Raw genomic sequence first — 19608 nt, forward strand, 5'->3', positions numbered from 1 at the left:
TGTTAAAAACGGCATATGGCTTATCAAAGAGTATAATAACTTTAAAGGTCTCTAAGGTTTAAAAATAAGTTTTCTGTTGAGGTTGCAAACATTTTAAATTCTATATACTTTCAAACCTTTGAGAGCTATGTATCCCTTAGGATTTATGCACTTTGCTGGTAGTCTATACTTCAACACAACTTATCAGAAAACAGGACAGCAGGAATATCTAGAACAGCCCAGGCCATCCAATTTATTAAGCAAGCTTTGATTTTTCTGATAGGATGAGTCAGAATAGACATTTAAAGATGTAGGTATTGGGAAAACATTGATCTTAGGTTTTTAAAATATATTTTTTGGGGAAAAAATCAAAATACTTAAATCTTTTTGTAGTTCAAGTATGCTTACAAGACTGATGGCATTACAGTGGTATAAATATGAAAGACTACTGAAGAATCTGAAGGACTATACCATATGGTTGTATTTTAGACTTCTAATGAAGGCTAACATACTGAAGAAAAGCACAAGGCACAGAGTAGAGCAGCAGTCAGGTGTCATACCAAAATTTGTACAGGCTGGATTCTCAGGAGAATCCTGTGTACAGTGACTTTGATAGTTGCAAGAGGTTTCATTGTATTTGTATTTTTAATTAGCTACTACTAACAAATTATAGATTTTTATATGAATATTTTTATACTACTGTCTTTGGGAGTGGTATGGTTAATAAAAGTTAATTTTTTAGGAGTTCCCATTATTATGCAGCAGAAACAAATCCGACTAGTATCCATGAGGATGTGGGTTCAATCCCTGCCGCCTTGCTTAGTGGGTTAAGGATCCAGTACTGCTGTGAGCTGTGGTATAGGTTGCAGACCTAGCTCAGATCCTATGTGGCTGTGGCAGAGGCCAACAACTGCAGCTCTGATTCGAACCCTAGCCTGGGAACTTCAATATGCTGTGGGTGTGGCCCTAAAAAAAAGGCAAAAAAAAGTTAATTTTTTTAAAGAAAAATGGTAACTGTTACTTGGTTTTTTCTTTGGCAAATATTTAATTAAATACATAGAAGTAGAATATCCCCTTTGTTCTTTCTCCCTTTTTTATGCATAGAAGAGAAGCAGACATTGTCATGCCTCAAACTACTTTTTATTTGCAACTACATGATTTCACGCAATTCTAAACAATGACATAAAATAGATTTCCTTGTGTATAAATAACTTACATACTCTCCATAGAGTAAATGCTCAAAGGTGCTAGAACATATCGCCCACTCCTACAGTGTTCTCATATCCAACAGAGTCGATGCACAATATATAAATACTCAAGTCCAATATTAAAAACTCAGGCACTTGACTAACTTTAATAAAGTTTCTCAAACTATATCAATATATCTAAAGTGCATATATATCTTTTAGGAAAGATTATTTTCAATAACTTCTCTATAAAAATAAGTTTGATGGTTTGGCCCATCTAACTTTACTACTTTGAGTAAGAACTTTTTAATATGTCAGGCTTATTCTACCTTCTCTCAACATGACACCAACAGAATCAAAAGCAGCTAGTGGGGTGCTAACATGTGAGGATTAATCCAGTGATTCCGGTCACAATGCATTCCAGGAGGAGGTACCCATGTTACTGGAATTGGGCGATATGGTTTATTCTTCCTTCCCTGATTTGGATAACCAAATGGAACAGGAGGAGGGTAGTGATTTTGATGACCATTTCCTCGGTACACTCCTGGCTTTTTTCTGGGCAAAGGGTGCCACATTGGAAGAGGTGGGAATATCAGTTCTGAAATCTGTAGGGAAGAGAAAATTGTAAGTTAATTCAAAGGAAAAATTAATTACGTGTTATATAAAAACTAGGTGACCTTCCAGATTACTCATTAAAGAAAAACAAAATCACTCACCCACGACCCTAAGAGTAGGTCTAAAGGACAGTCCTTCAGTTACGTTAAAAACCTCAAATATAATAGGTGATCAATCAAAGTTTTCTAAATGAATGAATATGAATAAACTCAAACACAGCACTTTAAAACAACCAGAAAAGATTAAAACACAGAATGAAGGATGCTCATAAAGACCATTAGTTTCCACAGCTGGCTACAGAATCACCTAAGAAGCTATTAAATACTTTCACGACCCAGCTTTGGTCTACTGAACAATATTAACAAAATCTTAGGAATAGAAGCCAGGTATTTTGACAACACTCTGCAGGTAATTCTAATGTAGCCAGTTCAACATTTTCTAATAAATCTAAGATGTTGTCTTAGGTTATCCCATAAATCAAGTGGGACAACAAGTTCACATTATTCAAAATGTTATCAGCAGTTTCAGACCTGTCTGCTCAGAACGCTATACTCTATGAGTTTCATTGTTCTCTCATTTCTAGTATGGTCTTGGCATGGGCATTTTAAAATTTATATTCTATATAATAGCACTGCAGTCATATGACAGAAAATCCAAAAGGGACAAAATTAGAGATAGTCTATGAATATACCTGAGTATACAGCTATATGCATATTTTAAAAAACCCACACAATTCTGTACATTGCTTTTTGCACTTGATAAATACATCTCAGAGACATTCATATCAATACATAATGACCTTTGTTTTTTTGTTTGTTTTGTCTTTTTGCCTTTTCTAGGGCCACTCCTGCAGCATATGGAGAGTCCCAGGCTAGGAGTCTAATCGGAGCTGTATCCACTGGCCTAAACCAGAATCACAGCAACGTGAGATCCGAGCCGGGTCTGCGACCCACACCACAGCTCACGGCAACGCCAGATCCTTAACCCACTGAGCAAAGCCAGGGATTGAACCCGCAACCTCATGGTTCCTAGCCGGATTCGTTAACCACTGCGCCACGACGGGAACTCCCCCAATTTTTTTACTTAAAATATTTTTCTGGAGTTCCCTGGTAGCACGGTAGGTTAAGGATCCATTGTTGATACTGCTGTGGCTTGTTGGGTCACTGCTGTATGGTGGGTTTGATCCCTGCTCTGCTAACTTCTGCATTTTGGGCACGGCTCAAAAAAAAAAGTATTTCCTGTTGAATAGTACCGTCATGCTAAGAATTTTTAAAGTATATTAAATGTTCTTTGGTATGTGTGGTATAAATAATAAGTATACAAATCTAAGTGCATGCATGGTAGCTACATGACTCTTTATTTTCAATTTAAAAATTTTTTTTTTTGCCTTTTTAGGGCTGTACTAGCGGCATGTGGAGATTCCCAGGCTAGGGGTCTATTAATCAGCCTACGCCACAGCCACAGCAACGTGGGATCCTTAATCCATTGAGTGAGGCCAGGGATTGAACCCCCAACCTCAGTCCTAGTCGGATTCATTTCCACTGCACCACACAGGAACTCCTACATAACTCTTTAAATGTTAAAGCAAATAAAGGGATATTGTTTTGGCATCAGTGAAAAAATAAATAATTTAGTGAGTTTTTCTTTAATCATAGAAAGGGAGAGAACAGCATGAAAGTTAAAACTCAAAGGTACAAATTGGAAGTATTAAAGACTACAAAAAAAAAAGAGTGGCTACTTTTCTTTCTTTCTTTTTTTGCATTTTACAGCTGCACATGCAGCATATGGATATTTCCGGGCTAGGGGTCGAATTGGAGCTGCAGCTGCTGGCCTACACCACAGCTCACGGCAACACCAGATTCTTAACCCACTGAGTGGGGCCAGGGATGGAACCTGTGTCCTCGTGAATACTAGTTGGATTCGTTTCTGCTGTACCACAACAGGAATTCCGAGTAGCTATTTTTTTTAATGCAATAGAATTTTTATAACATCAGAATGTTTTATCATCATGATTTTTTCTAGTATTTTTGAAATATATTTATCTTTTTTCTTTTTGCTTTTTAGGGCCGCACCTGTGGCACATGGAAGTTCCCAGGCTAGGCGTTGAATAGGAACTAGAGCTGCTGGCCTACACCACAGCCAAAGCAAATTGGGATCTGAGCCTCATCTGCAACCTACACCACAGCTCACGGCAACGTCAAATCCCTGACCCACTCAAGAAAGGCCAGGGATCAAACCCGCATCCTCATGGATACTAGATGTATTCGTTTCTGCTGTGCCAGGAACTCTGAAATATATTTATCAAGTAGTAAAGCTGATCTTGGATAAAATGACTTAGGGTGCCTATTTTAATCTCAGAGAAGTAGCTTCCCCTTAGTATGGAAAGGCAAGAATTGTGATCCAGAATCTAAAATCAGAACCCTTGGGCAATATGAACAGGACCACCCCAGAAAGACCTTGCAAGCCCTGTTCGTGACCTTCAATATGAAACCACTTCACAGTTACCTGGTACACAGGGCTAGGGGTCGCAGTCACCGAATTGGGTTTCACTTCTACTTCCTTACTTGTTTCTTCATCTGAAGAAGAGGATCCTGAATGATAATCAGAGGTAACCTTATCAAGGGCCCTGGTAACTTTCTTGGAAATTTCATCCTTATTCTCCTCCTCATTTTCAAAGCTGGCAACGATGAATGCATTGTTTTTCTCTCCATACCTAATAGCAACAACAAAAAACTTATAGACTTTGAAGTCACATCAACAAAGTAAGAAATACCATAAAAACAAATGAACACGTCTAGACATGCCATTAGTTCCAGGCAAGGAAGGACCCCTCCCAGGACTTGATTCTACACATACAGTATCCTAACCTGGCTCCATGTCAAGAGGCAGGCCACAATTTTCTACTTCTGGTCTATTAAAGTACAAATAAAAAGCGACCTCATTCTCTTTTCTAATTTTCTTTTCTACTGCCACCTAACCAAAAGAGTTGGTTAAGAATATCAAAGAGAAATTCATTGTTTTGATTACATTTTTGTATGTACCACTGAAACTGGTCATACAGTAAAACTTTCTAATGTATTTTAAACTGACAGTGTATTATAGATCCCAGTAATTCAAGCCACAAATCAACTAGACATTCCCTATGTGATTTACTTTTACCATGATTAAATAAAAAAGGAGCCTGTGTTTCCTAGATCCACACTGACAAAAATGAGAACTGAGGCAACTGTTGAGGCTTAAGGAGAAAAACAAGACAAAACTACTGTAGAGGAAAATAAAGGGATTTTACTTGAATTATACTGCTCATTTCATAGAGACTCATAGTAAGTGCTCACCTTTCATCTTAATTTTTAAGATAAGCCTTTATATCCTTCCAAAACATTTTAAAAGTCTTGGTCTAAGAAAATAATTGTTAGAATATGTAACTTTGGCTGTTGGTTACTAGAAAAAAGGAAAATAAATTCTGCAATGAGGGAAAATAGAGTAACACACAGTAAAACTAGAAGTTTTCATTGAGAGGACAAAGGAGAAACCCACAAATCCATTCAAATAGGTTGCACAACATAAACACTATGAAGCAATTTCCAGTTAAGTGTTAGGACAAAGGAAATGAGTTGTAAAGCAGTTCTTACACAACATGTAATTAAAGTGATTCTAAGCTTAAGAAACATAAAACAACTTCAATTTAAAAATAGGGTTAATTGTCTATGATGTCAATTAATTTCACTTCCAGCATTAACTCTTGTCTCAAATTATTTATGAATCAGGATATCTACAATGAAGTAAAAGGCTTAACTGCAGCAAAGCCTTTGAAAGTTTAAATGGAAATCAAGTAGTCTCATAGGTGAGTTCTATTTCTTTCAACTGTGCTGTCTTCCATTCTTATGGGCTGGATAGGGCCATAAATGCAATCTAAATATGGGTACATTCCTTTTTCTATTCTTTTTCAGTCTGTCTCACAAAAGGAGTTGTTTACGGTTCTGGTGCTGCCTGTGAACAGGCACAAGTTATTTAATCTCTCTAAGCCTTAGTTTCCTATCTGCAGGATGAGGAGACTGGAGCTAGCTGGATAATGATTGGTTTTCAGCTGGTGATTCCTCTCAGCAGAAGATGGCTGAATAATTGGGTAAATTCTTCACAACACAGAATTCATGTACTGTAATTTCAAGATGACTTAGCCTTGGGTTGTAGTAATGGAAATTTATCCCTTGGTCCTCTCTAGGTTCAAAGATTAAAAAAAATTCTGATAATCAAAAGTTAATTCATATGTTACTGCCAGCAATATTAACAACAGGCTTAGGCCTAACTTCAGTTTTGCCCATTAATGGAGTCAAAATTCAAACAAAATCGAAAGGCAGAAAATTAAGGGGGGAAAAAAAAAATCCCTGCCTCTATAGAAAGAGAAACATAAATCAAGGGCAGATATCTAATAATTGAAGGATCGGCTTTATTAACTCAGATTTCTTCAATATCCAAGTTCAATTACGTTCTGCATTTTCCCGTTGGTAGTATTTTGGTAAGTGAAGCTGCTTACTATATTACTGTAACATTAGAATATGCAATTAATTCCTCGGAATTAGTAATGGACAACTTTTAAATTTATAATGACACACTGCTAGAACATTAAGGCCAAGTGAATTAATTTGAAACCAATCAATAGTATCTAATACTCTTTATCAGGAAGAGAAAGGATTATAGGAATTACAAATAAGAAAAAAAAAGAAGTGTAGAATATTGAGTAGATAACAAAGCTGCAAGTTATTTGCAGGCCTTCTTAGAGGAAAGATCTGTTATCTATTCAGTATCTTCTCAAATATTGGTGATAACTTTTCTAACTAAATAACACTTTGCACTCTTCTAATATTTATCCATGGAATAACTATGACTATGAAGAATGTTCTCTTTGATTACATTTCAATTTTTTTTCTCATAACTGTAGTTAGTCTCTCACATACCAATAAGTTGTTATTTTTAAAGACTCAGGTACATATTAAATTTCAGAATATTTCCAGTTTTGGTCCAAATGCACTAAAAAAAAATCTTCATCTCCTCTATTAATTTATAGTAATCACCACTATCCAATTACTAAAATATTTTTCTTTCTAGGGTTCTAACATCATTGAATGAGCACCCATACTCTGGTAATCTCTGTTAGCTGTGAAAAAAAAAAAATCACATCATAGTCAATTTTTTTTTTCTTTGGTCTTTTTAGGGCCACACCCTCGGCATATGGAAGTCCCCAGGCTAGGGGTCAAATCAGAGCTGTAACTGCCAGCCTACACCACAGCCACAATGGGATCCAAGCTGCATCTGTGACCTACATCAGAGCTCATGGCAATACTGGATCCCTAACCCACAGTGAGGCCAGGGATCAAACCCACACCACACCCTCATGGATACTAATTGGGTTGTTACTGCTAAGCCACAACGGAACTCTAATTTTTGATCAAATATAAAATTAGAAGGCTACTGACAGCAAAGACTTATTTTTTCATTAACTGGCATCGTCAAGTAATGAAATATCCACTTAAGTAGAATGTGCACATAACTAAAGCTTTTATCTTCAGGTGCCAAGATTTAGCTTAAGTATTTAAAATAAATATGTCGAAAATATTTTTATACTTGACTTCTTAAACATTCTTGGATACAGAAAAATTTGCCCTAATGATTTAAGATTGCTGTATTAAATATTCATTATTTGATGGTGTGATGATACATTTGGGTCAACTCTTTAGCTTTTCTGTTCTTGCCTCTTTGTCGGACTATGACTTTTTTTTGGTAGTTTTATGATTACAGTATTGGGGGATTGGTTCCAGGACGCCTCCTTCCCCACTGGAAATCTGTGAATGCTCTAATACCTTAAATAAAATGGCATTAAATAAAATACCTTAATACCTTAAATAAAATGGCATGGTATTTGCATACACCACCACATCCTCCGATACAGTTTAAATAGTCTCCAAATTACTTATAATATCTAATACGATGAAATGTTATGTAAATACTTGTAAATACAATGTAAATGCTATGTAAATAGTTAACTTGAATTGAAAAAATTCAAGTTTTCCTTTTTGGAACTTTCTTGAATTTTTTCCTTCTAAATATTTTTGAACTAAAGTTGGATGTGGAACCCTTGGATACAGAAGGCCAACTGTACTATGAACAATCCCCTTTCAAATGCAGCTTAATTTTTTTGTGGGCTAAAAATCTACACAACTAACTTAACTGTGAATTAAATAAGTCAATCAGGATCAAAGTGTGGGCCTCATAAAAAAGCACACTGTAAACCAGCTATAATGGAAAAAATAAAAATAATATTAAAAAAGTAATTCAGGGAGTTCCCGTCGTGGCACAGCAGAAACAAATTCAACTAGGACCCATGAGGTTGCAGGTTTGATCCCTGGCCTCGCTCAGTGGGTTAAGGATCCAGCATTGCCGTGAGCTGTGGTGTAGGTCACAGATGAGGCTCGGATCCCTCTGGAATAGGCCTGCAGCAACAGCTCTGATTAGACCCCTAGCCTGGGAACCTCCATATGCCTGGGGTGTGGCCCTAAAAAAAAAAAAAGTAATTCAATATGATAACTTTTTGGCACCTATTTCTTGTACACTTCAGGGTTCAGTGGTCAAAGTCTACAAAGTGTGACCCTGGCCTAAAGTTACAGTTCTTAATTAGTCTCAAAATCTAAGTCTTCAACTTCTTAGACCAAAACTTGAGATATCTTGTTCTTTCGTTTTCTGAGAAAGTGCTGGAGAATTTACTACCCACCCTGGTTTCCCAAAGCAATAAGCTTATAAGCCATCAGCTTATACATCAGGAAGCTCCAAGGTGGTCCAGAAAATTGCTTCAGAATAACCATGTATTTTTGCAAAAACATGTCTTCACTTCCACTTTCATTGTTGGGAAATCAAGTCAAAGGTTATGACCACCTTTGGAACACATTAGGGCTGAATCAAAAAGCACCTCTGCAATCAATGAGTGAACTATATACCTCTAAACAAAAGAGAAATACCCTGAAGGGACAGCTGTAGGAAGTCACCTGCAGGGACTTCCATAAATCTGTTCATTCTTTGATTCCTGCCTGGCAATGTCCTTCCTAACTTTTCATCCAGTCAATGCAACTCATCATTCCCTATACAGTTCAAGTATCACCTACTCAATACAGTCGGCCCTCTGTATCCATGGGATCTGCATCTGTGCATTCAACTAACCAGAGATCAAAAATAATCTGGGGGTGGGGAAGGGAAATCCAGAAAGTTCCTAAAAGCAAAACTTGAATTTTTTTCAATTCAATGCTATTTATATAGCATTTACATTGTATTATAAATAATCTAGAGATGACTTAAAGTATATGGGAGGCTGTGCATACATTATATGCAAATACTACACCATTTTATATAAAGGACTTGAGTATAATAAGGTTTGTGGTTCTGGGTGTGTGTGAGGGGGAGAGGAGGTTCTGAAAACGATCCTCCATGGATACTCCAGTAGAGGGAGTAACTTTCTCCTTTGTCCAACCACTGCAAATTTTACATATTATAGCACAAAACACACTCTGTACTACCTGAAAGCAGAATGTCATGTTCGTTTAGAATGAATGAAGTTCTATGAGATTTCATACCTAACACTAACCTTTTATAATTCTGCTCATTGGTTGAGAAATAATTTCCATTATGAAAATATCACTCAGCCACTTAAAAACCAAAAGGGGAAAGGGAGAGGTAGGCAAGAGTAAAAACAAATAGACACAGATTAACCAAGAGTTATTACCTAGTATTATTTGGGATCAGTGCCTTTCTTAATTAGAAAAGGGGAAAGACTAGGCCACCACCAATGAAAGATAATAAATGACCTATAGGGAGTCCTAAGTATGTTAATTTTATAATAAACTTCTTGGTAAAGCTCTTAAAAAAATCCTACTCTATCAGTTTTTGAATTTCTTTAGCTATGAAACAGGAAGGTAATCAGTCTCTCACTATTACCTCCAGAAGAATACTTTACAAAATTCACATCTGAGAAAGCCAGATGACCAGCTCCTGACCATAAAGATACACGTGTGCAGGCAGTACCTGAGAGGATTTCATAAAATCAGTTCCAGCATGGTAATGAGTTCAGCACTCAACTCAAGAACTCACCGACAGCACACCTCACAGGGGTCCACCCACAGAGTAAGTTCCTTTGGCAAGCCCAGGTCACTGTATAAGATGCAGCTGTTCTCACAGGCTTTCAGGACATCAGGATCAACTCTCTGAAACTTATTGACCCGAATGCATCTACAATGAAGTGGAGTGATGTTAACAGCTTTAAAGAAATTTTTATCAGAAACCTGGTTATATCTATTAGTATTTGCCAAAATGAATTTAAAAAAATAAAATAAACCCTTGCAGAGAATCTAGGAATACCTCTCCTAAATAGCTAACAAATGTGAAGAGGGGAAAGGCAAAGGAGAAGAAACACCACCAAGGCTACGCACCCTGGTTGAAGGAAGAGGGCACCCTATGTGAGCACAGGGAATTCACTAGAACTGGCTCTACCTCACTTCACACAGAAACTACTCAACCTCCCATGTACATTAAATTAGCAAGGAGCAAGAAAGTTGCATTAAATTATTTACAGCTTTGAAGGTAAAAGTTTTAATAGGCCAAATTTCTATTATGACAAAACTGCCAACTAACAAAAGACCTCAACTAATGTTTCAAGTAATATTTAGAAATTCTTGGAGTTCCCGTTGTGGCGCAGTGGTTAACGAATCCGACTAGGAACCATGAGGTTATGGGTTCGGTCCCTGCCCTTGCTCAGTGGGTTAACGATCCAGCGTTGCCATGAGCTGTGGTGTAGGTTGCAGACGTGGCTAGGATCCCACGTTGCTGTGGCTCTGGCGTAGGCCGGCGGCTACAGCTCTGACTCAACCCCTAGCCTGGGAACCTCCATATGCCACGGGAGCGGCCCAAGAAATAGCAAAAAGACAAAAAAAAAAAAGAAAGAAATTCTTGTGACAAGGTTTGACCTGTCATTACCTTGCTTATATATTTCAGATAATAAAGTAAGTGCTAAGAAGGGTATCTTTTGCCTTACCTATAATGGTTCTCCAAATACACAGAACCATTCATATCACACACTTAAAAGAAAATCCAAAAGTTTTATTGGTTTATTTAATTTACTTTCTGTTATTCAAGGGTTTTCTTTTTTTTCTTAATAGCTGTCAAAATGAGTGAAAAAAATTTATAAACCAATAGATTGTTTCATTTTTTTTTAAACCTAGGAAATAATAACAGCTACCTAAGGGAATGCTCAAAGACAGCTCTCAGTATGAATGCAAAAATACCTGTTAAATAAGTGTTCTGCTTACACACAAAAGTGTTAGCTACAAGAAAAACATTTACTGCCTACAACTAAGAAATCAATCAAGAGAATAGATTGTCATTTTACTTTTTCTTCAGACCCAAAGCTTTAAAATATGGAAAATATAAGCTAATTGACAAATATTGATTATATTACTAAATACAGTAACATCAACAGAATGCACTACCTAAATTTTTAAAAATTGTTTTATTAATTGATGTCAATTTTCATTTAAAACAGTGAAAAAATTCTCATTAGGTTACAACTAATATATATTTCTAAATAATAATAACCTTTTCTGAAAACTTACTATGCAATCGAGAGTCTCTTAAAATGCTTTACAGGTACAGGCATATCTTGGGTATTGCAGGTTTGGTTCCAGACATAAGAATAAGGCAAGTGCCACAATACAGCTAGCCACACAAGTTTTTTGGTTTCCCAGTATACATAAAAGTTATGTTTATACTACACTGTAGTCTATTAAGTGTGCAATAACATGTCTAAAAAGCAATGTACATACCTTAATTAAAAAATGCTTTATTGCCAAAAAATGCTAACCACCATCTCAGCCTTCAGCGAGTAATATCAAAGATCACTATTTTGCAATAGTAGTGTCAAAGATCACTGATCATAGATCACCATAACAAATAATAATGAAAAAGCTTGAAATATAGTAAAAATTACCAAAATAGACACAAAGTGAGCAAATGTTGTTGCAAAAATTGTGCTGACAGACTTGCTCAATGCATGGTTGCACAAACTCTTCAATCTGTAAAAAAGTATCTGTGACGTTCATAAAGCACAATAAAACAAGTCATGCCTGTGTTAATTTTTTAAATTTTCACAAGATCCTGAGTTAGATACAACACCCTATTATGCCTGTACAGATCTTAACATTACCATTAACAATTTAGCAAATTTTGAATTAAAAAAAAAAATGATTTTAAACTTTTTGTCCCTTTCTATAAGATGGTCCCATGTTACAGACTCTAACTTGTGTAGTTTGATTCAAAAGTCCCATTGTGCCCCAGGATCAAAAGCAGTTAGGCCTAAGGAGATAAATCGTAGATATATGTGTTTTTGTCTACAGTGAGGGAGATGTAGGCTCTAAGCTTAAAAAAATATGTAAATATAGATGCTTAGAGATTGCTTCAACAAAATTTGCATACTGTACATATTTTATGCTTTTTTTTTTACTCTAGATACTGTGACTACTTACCCATTAACCACTCTTCAAAAACAAGATTTTAAAAATTGCATAAAAATAGTCTATCAGTTACTTAATGTTGACAGTGTAGTGCTTTCCAATTTTTTGCAATTTTAAAGTGTAAGAAACATACATATTCATACATATTTGTCTGCATTTCTGATTATGCTTTTAGAATAGATTTTAGATTTACTTTTCAAAGACTATGAATATTTTTCAAAAACCTTGACAATATTGCCAAATTGCCCTTACATACTAATTTATTAAAACTTTAGAAGAAAAAGAACACGTCCAACCTACTATATGGACTTAAGAGTCTACTACTAACTCTGGTTAATCCTATAGTCTATTCATTTTTATAATAGTAATGACCCAACATTCACTCTAATAGTTTTCTACTTCAAAGACAGCTTCAAAATGACTCAATAATGATACTTCTGACCACATGCCAATTTAATCCTGTTTGGCTAACTTTTTTCCTCAAGTTTTTAGAATTAATGGAAATGAAATTGTACACTGTCTGACCTTTAAGCATTTACTTGACAGTGTCTTCTTCTTCAGTAATAGTATGGTGGCTTGGCACTTTTGAAAGCCTTCACCCAATGTCAATTACATCAGTGTAAAAAGCCTCAACAGTTCTAATTCACAAAAGCTGTTCACTCTATCAGAAATGAAGATGTTGCAGAAAAAAATTCAGAGAATCAAGTGAGAGAATAAAGTAATAACTCGAGTCTGCTTTAGAGAGAACATCACATTTCTATTTTCACTCACCACACTTGCCAATACACTAAGAAACTTCTCTGGATAAAAATGACAAGGAAAACACATCAATTACTTTGATTCTTTTCAACAGATCACATGCTCACCTGGCTTTTAGCAAATGAGAACTAAACAAATCGTATTTTTACCTCCCATGTAAACTCTGTGAATAGTTTTACACTTGTAAGAGCTCAGTGACTGAAAGGAAGTTCTTTTTGCTGTGAAGCACTGATTTGAATTTTTTTTTTTTTTTTGCTTTTTAGGGCCCACCGCTGTACATAGAGGTTCCCAGGCTTGGGGTCTAATGGGATCTGTAGCAACCACCCTATACCACGTACACCACAGCTACAACCACAGCAATGCCAGATCTGAGCCATGCCTGCAACCTACACCACAGCTCACAGCAACGCCAGATCCTTAACCCACTGAGCAAGGTCAGGGATCGAACCTGCAACCTCATGGTTCCTAGTAGGATTCATTTCCACTGCGCCATCATGGGAACTCCTGTGAAGCACTGATTTGTGGAGGAATCTTTGGGGGCAGCAATAGGCATAAATAAAAGAATTTACATATTTTTTGATACTCACTATTGTTGCACTTCTATTTTTTTGGTCACATCCACAAATAGGGCATAGCTTCACAGCTGAGTTTAGCAGAACATTCTCAACTCAGGTTCCCAAGTAGTCACATAAATACTAAGGAGTGAGCGAACATGCCAGGACATGTTCTGCAGGAGCCTGCTCTTCTTTAAGCTGTAAATGTTAACTTATAAACCAGGGTACAAAAGATAGCTAGCAGTGAGAACTGCCTTCACTCTCAGAGACAAGGCAGTGGTCGGACTGTGGTGTAGAGAAGGCTCATAAGAATTTGGGGTCCGAATAAAAAAACATTAAAAAAAAAATAAATTTAGGGTCCGTCAGACCTGAGTTCAAATCCCAGAGCTAATATTTACCAGTTGTGAATCATAGGTAAGTTACCTTTATCTATAAAATAGTTACACTGGTTTCCATCACAATGAATTATGCATAGTACATATGAAATTATTCCTGAGTCAAGAATATATTAGGTATTTAACAATCTTAGTTCTCATTTGCCAAAAAAACTTATTTTTACCGAAAATATGTTACATGTAATTTACTTTAGATACAAGGAACTCATTTGCCTCAACTCTTATCATGCCCTCTTTTAAATGATAGTTTTTGGGGGGGGTCTCTAGACTTGTGAAAACCCTCAACTACCTGTGATACATAAAGAAACACACTCAGGAGCTACACAATAACCACAAGACTAACTCCCATGAGCCTACAGTACTGGCCTCCCAGGTCAAGGCAGTGAGACCCCAACAACAAATACCTGTATTTTAAAATGAAGAAGGAAGAAATACCAAGACACCTCAGAGTTCCGTATTTTGCAGATAAAATGTGAATGGCATGGAATGGCTACCCTTCAGTCCTGTCCTGACACTTATCTGAGGAGCTCTTTACTTCATCCAATCCAACTGTCCAAGCTTATCCTTTACCTGTAGGCCTGTCCTTTTGATGGTTTTTCCGGATACCAGTGATTTTTATATTTTTCTTGAAGTATTAGAGTCAATTTCTCAGCAAACCTTTCAACTGCTTCTTTTTTCAACTTATCATGTTTTCGAACTAGCCTTGTGAAAAAGAAGACTACAGCAGCAATTTCGTTCTTCATATTTCTCTGCAAAGATAAAATAGTTTTTCTCAAAAAAACTCAAAACATCAAAACTGGAAGATAAAGTTCTGAGAAATATCCCTCCTTTACAGCCCCCACTTCTCCTTCCAATTTTATCTTGTGTTTCATTTGTTCATATCTGGAGTAACAGTCACTAATTTATGCCATGAAGACCTTATTATAAAATACTGTTTAAGAATCTTATCACTTAGCTATATAAACAAAAGTTCACCAAAGAGAGCACACCAAATTGCTGTTAACTAAATAAAATCAGAGCTATCACTCAAAGAGAAGCACTACAATGATACCACTATGTAGTTTTTACTAAATGTGTGACTATTTAGCTACAATAATTCAAGTTTAAAATTCTGTGAGACAGGAATTCCCGTCATAGCTCAGTGGTGATGAACCCAACTAGGATCCATGAGGATGAGGGTTCGATACCTGGCCTCGTTCAGTGTGTTAAGGATTCGGCATTGTGTGAGCTGTGGTGTAGGTCGTAGATGTGGCCTGGATCCCAAGTTGCTGTGGCTGTGGTGCAGGCCAGCAGCTACAGGTCTAATTCAACCCCTAGCCTGGGAACTTCCATATGCTGCAGGTGCGGTCCTAAAAAAATTAAAAAAATACATACATAGAGAAATAAATAAAATTCTATGAAGTAATTTGTACTTATTCTGGTTTGTTTTAATGGCCACACCCATGGCATACGGAAATTCCCAGGCCGGGGATTGAATCTGAGCCATAGCTGTGACCTAAGCAACCTATGATGCGGCTGTGGCAACGCCAGATCCTTTAACACATGGTACCTGGCCAAGGACTGAATGAACCTGCACCTTTGCAGCAACCAGAGCTGCTGAAGTCAGATTCTTCTTATCCCACTGTGCCACAGCAGGAACTCCAATAACTTGTACTTTGAAACATAAAAAAAGTCCACTTTAAAATCCACTATAGAGCCACTAGAGAAAACAGTTTAGCAGTTCCTAAAAAGGTTAGATATATAGCTCTCACAGAACCCAGCAATTCTACTAGGTCCTAGCTCTATACCCAAGAGAAATGAAACCATGTGTTCACACAAAAACTTGTACACAAACGTCCATAGCAGCATTATTCATAAAAACCAAAAAGTAGAAACAAAATAAATGCTGATCAACTGATGTATGGACAAATAAAGTGTGATACATTATTCAGCAACAAGAGGAAATGATGTACAGATACATGCTACGACATGTATGAAACCTGAATACATTGTGCTATGGGAAAGAAGCCAAAAGTCCAAATATTGATGATTCTAATTGTATAGAATATGCAGAACAGGCAAATCTATATAAACAGAAAGTAGATTAGTGGCCTAGGGGGAAGGAGGATGGGGGGAAAGGAGGAGTGATGTCAGTGAGTGTAAGATTTCCTTTTGGGGTAATGAAAATGTCCTCAAACTGTGATGATGGTTGTACAACTCTGTGAGTATGCTAAAACCCCCCAAAACTATACATTTTATTTTTTTAATTTAATTTTTTTTTTTTGCTTGTTAGAGCTGCACACACCGCATATGGAGGTTCCCAGGCTAGGGGTTGAATTGGAGCTAGAGCTGCCAGTCTACACCAAAGCCACAGCAAAGCAAGATGGGAGCTGCGTCTTTGACCTACACCACAGCATATGGTGTAGCATAACCTACTGAACAAGGCTAGGGATCGAACCTGGAACCTCATGGTTCCTAGTCAGATTCATTTCCACAATGGGAACTCCCAAAAAACTATACATTTTAAATGAGTGTACTGTACAGAATGTGAATTATACTTCAATAAAGGTGTTATACACAAAGAAAAAATTCCAATACCGAGTTTCTGTAAGCATTCTTTCAGGAACAGTGATATAGTTACCTAAAAAATATGATTTAAAAAGCCCCACACTATCAAAATATAAAAACTCAGGGTCATCCACAGAAAATCAAACTAAAAGAAATAATCACAGATTCAGCTGCATTTTGGAACTGCCTCAAGAAGGACTCTTTTAAATGTCAGATCTGATTTATCATTGATTAATCCATAAAGGCAAAAACCTCGAACTGGGATTGTTTCGATGTATATTCTGTCTTTACACGATGAGCTCATTCATTTGGCTGCTGTAAGTAACTTGGAGTTATTCAGATGCTGCATTTACTAAGCAGCATCACCTTTTCAGGGCCAATTATTAAAGATATACAGCCCCTGCTATGTTTGGTGTAAAAAAATGACTAACCTAGCATACTGTTTGTGTTCTTCCACATCTAAAAAATAAAGCGGACTCTGTTAGCTTCCTTTTCTCAAACCCACTCTTAAAGTCTTTTTGCATGATTCCTGCATACTCCTTGTGAAAACTCAAACAAGGGATCTCAGTGTGAAATAAATTCTATATGTTATTTGAGAGGTGTGCTGGCAGCCACAGCCATCCTGATCCTAGATGGGAAGATACCCAAACCTTCCTCCTGGAACCCTAGAATGCCAAATCCACCTTCTGTAGCCAGCTACGAGGCACCAGGTACTGAGCTGCACACAACCCCAGGCCTCAACAGCTGCTGTGCAGCTTCCTCTTGAAAAAAGTCAGCCATTTCCACTTATAAAGCTATATTTATACTCTACCACTTTATGATGGAAAAGAAAACCCACTGCAATTTAATATATGGTTTAGGATGAAAGTTGCTGATGGAACTACATTAGCCTCCACCCCACCAAAGAAAACAAGGAACCACACTAAAGAAATGTATTCAATTCCTAACTAGCTCATTCTCCTCCATCATTAAACTCACCAACTATGTTCTACATATCTGAGTTTCGGGTTTTGTTCCTCCCCCCCCCCCCACCCCGTTTCATATCAAAGAATAAAAGGAAGAAAGGACGGAAAGAACCACTTAGTGGTTGCTTTTGGTTGTAACACAAGATGAGTCATATGGAATTACTTTTTTTTTTCCCCTTCAGTTTGAAGGAATGATGCCTGGAATAGCTGACAATTTAACCCACCCCCACTAGTCAATGTTCTAGGAGGACCCAAGGGGTACTTCTAGAGGGGAGAGTTATAAAGTCAGGGAGAGAGAAACCAGAAGCAAGGAGGGCCATGAAGACCTCAGGCGCCAGTAGTTAAGTAGCCTCAATTCCTCCGCCCACACTCGGAGCGAAAAGCTCCCATTTTAAATATCGCACGGTGACGTCATCCTGGGACGTAGTCACCACGGCGGCTGCTCCTCAAGTTCTACTTTGTTCCACAGGCTCCTCTGCTCCTGGCGGCGCGCAGAGAACCCAAAGGAAAACCAAGCCCTGCCTTCCAGGAGTTTATAACTTTGTACTTTTCCCTCCCTTGTCACGAAAAGCTATTCGCGACCGTTTCTAGAAGCAAGTGCCCCGCGTGACAGACGTTGCCAAGGTGGAGAAAGCAGGGACCTGGCCCCGGGGCAGGAGGGCGGGAGGAGGGTTAGGGGGTGATGAGCCTTTGCCTGGCCTCCGCGGCGATACCAGGCGGGCTCTGGACCCCGGGAGCTGGGACTCCCCCGGGGCCGGGAGTTGGGGTGTGTGACCCATCAGAGCCGGTCGCTCGGCACCCCGCTTGGGCTTGGAGAGTGATAGGTGAGTAGGCATCAAGCATCTCTACCCACTTCTGGAAGAAGGGCCTGCAGCGCGTCCAACTTCTGCAATCGCGGTTTTCCCCGAGTTCAGGGCCAGGGCCCCGGGAGCCTCATCCCCTTCCTCCCCCACGAACGGCCTGGCGGGGCTCGCCGCCCCCAGCAGGCTCCGGAGCCTCTGATGGCCCTGGGTTCGAGGACCGGGCTCCCCTCAGGCGCGACCCCTCAGACAGCAACCCGAGTCGCGGCTCCAGAAAACCCACGGACACGGAAGGGGGGTGGGGTGGGAAGGCGCCGGGCTGTCGCCCACCCCGTGCGGAAGGTAACGCGCGGTGGAAACGTGGCAGGAGCCTCGAGGCGGCGTCTCCTCCGTCGCGATGCCGCTGAGGGTCCTTGCGGGCTGCCCCCCCGCCTCAGTCCCCAGCCCTTCCTTCGCGCCGGACCGGAGCCGATGTAAATCGGTTCGATCCCGCGCTCCTCCCGGTTCCCCCGCGCGCCGCCCGCCCGCGAGCCTTCGACGTGGCCGCAGGGGCGCCCGGACCACCCTCCTCCCGATGCCCTCAGCCCCCCCCATATCCGCCTCCACCCGGCCCGGTCTCCTCACCAACGCTGCTGCCGCCGCCGCCGCCGCTCTCGGACTACAGATTTGGCTGCCTGACCGTCTCCGGACCGAGAACCGAGGACGCCGCCTTAGCCCGCAGGCGCAGGGCGGCAGGGAGCGCAGCGAGCCTAGTCCGGCGCGTGCGGCTCCCGCGTCGTCGGGCGGCGGAGCGCGCGCAGTGAGGGCGGGCGCGCGCGAGCGAACGAGCGCGGTTCTGAAGCGGCGCGCGGGGGGCTCGCGGCCCGGAAGAGGGGAGGGGCGATGACCCGGGAAAGGCTTGGCGCTGCGCGGGACCGGCTCGCGCTCCTGGGGGGAGAGGCAGGAGGCGGAGCTTGGCTGAGGCCCCGCCCCCGAGACGCGGGCCTCGCGGCGCGGGCAGCGACGCACTCTTCGGCAGTATAACTCGCGGCGCAGACGCTCAGTCCGACGGCTAGGTTCCCGGCGTCGGGAGCTTTCCTCCTCGGGTTGACCTGGCGCTGAGGGCCGAGCGGTCCCTAGGCAACCCGCCCTACCTGCTGCAGCGCCTCGAGGGGTCGCGTGAGCCCCTTCCCCTCGGCTGCCTGGGCCTCTGCTTCCACCTCTCGTTTCTCCTTGTTACCTTGCACCCTGACACCCTAAGGCTGGGAGGGCGAGTGCCCT

General features: G+C 39.8%; 1 protein-coding gene across 2 annotated transcripts; it reads right to left on the reverse strand.

Moving 5' to 3' along the window:
* Positions 1–1103: 1103 nt before the first annotated feature.
* On the reverse strand, positions 1104–19212 carry BTG3 (BTG anti-proliferation factor 3). Of its 2 annotated transcripts, XM_047794757.1 has the most exons (5): positions 18973–19212; positions 14607–14785; positions 9915–10052; positions 4287–4494; positions 1104–1771 (listed from the first exon to the last, which is right to left on the reverse strand). In XM_047794757.1, exons 2-5 carry the CDS (start codon positions 14777–14779, stop codon positions 1532–1534), a joined length of 759 nt encoding a protein of 252 aa, XP_047650713.1. In that variant the 5' UTR covers positions 14780–14785; positions 18973–19212; the 3' UTR covers positions 1104–1531. The 2 variants fall into 2 exon arrangements, with proteins under 2 accessions (XP_047650713.1, XP_047650723.1); XM_047794767.1 differs by lacking the exon at positions 9915–10052 and having other exon boundaries at positions 18973–19129.
* Positions 19213–19608: the final 396 nt, after the last annotated feature.

This window comes from Phacochoerus africanus, chromosome 1, assembly GCF_016906955.1.
Source record: "Phacochoerus africanus isolate WHEZ1 chromosome 1, ROS_Pafr_v1, whole genome shotgun sequence".
Taxonomy (NCBI): domain Eukaryota; kingdom Metazoa; phylum Chordata; class Mammalia; order Artiodactyla; family Suidae; genus Phacochoerus; species Phacochoerus africanus.

Bases quoted from the DNA above. Each gene is read 5' to 3' on its own strand.
- BTG3 (XM_047794757.1), bottom strand. From the start codon at position 14,779: ATGAAGAACGAAATTGCTGCTGTAGTCTTCTTTTTCACAAGGCTAGTT. The intron at 10,053-14,606 runs GTAAAGGATAAG...ACTTCATTGTAG, and splicing joins TCAAAAGGACAGGCCTACAG to ATGCATTCGGGTCAATAAGT. The intron at 1,772-4,286 runs GTAACTGTGAAG...TCTTCCCTACAG, and splicing joins CCCCTAGCCCTGTGTACCAG to ATTTCAGAACTGATATTCCC.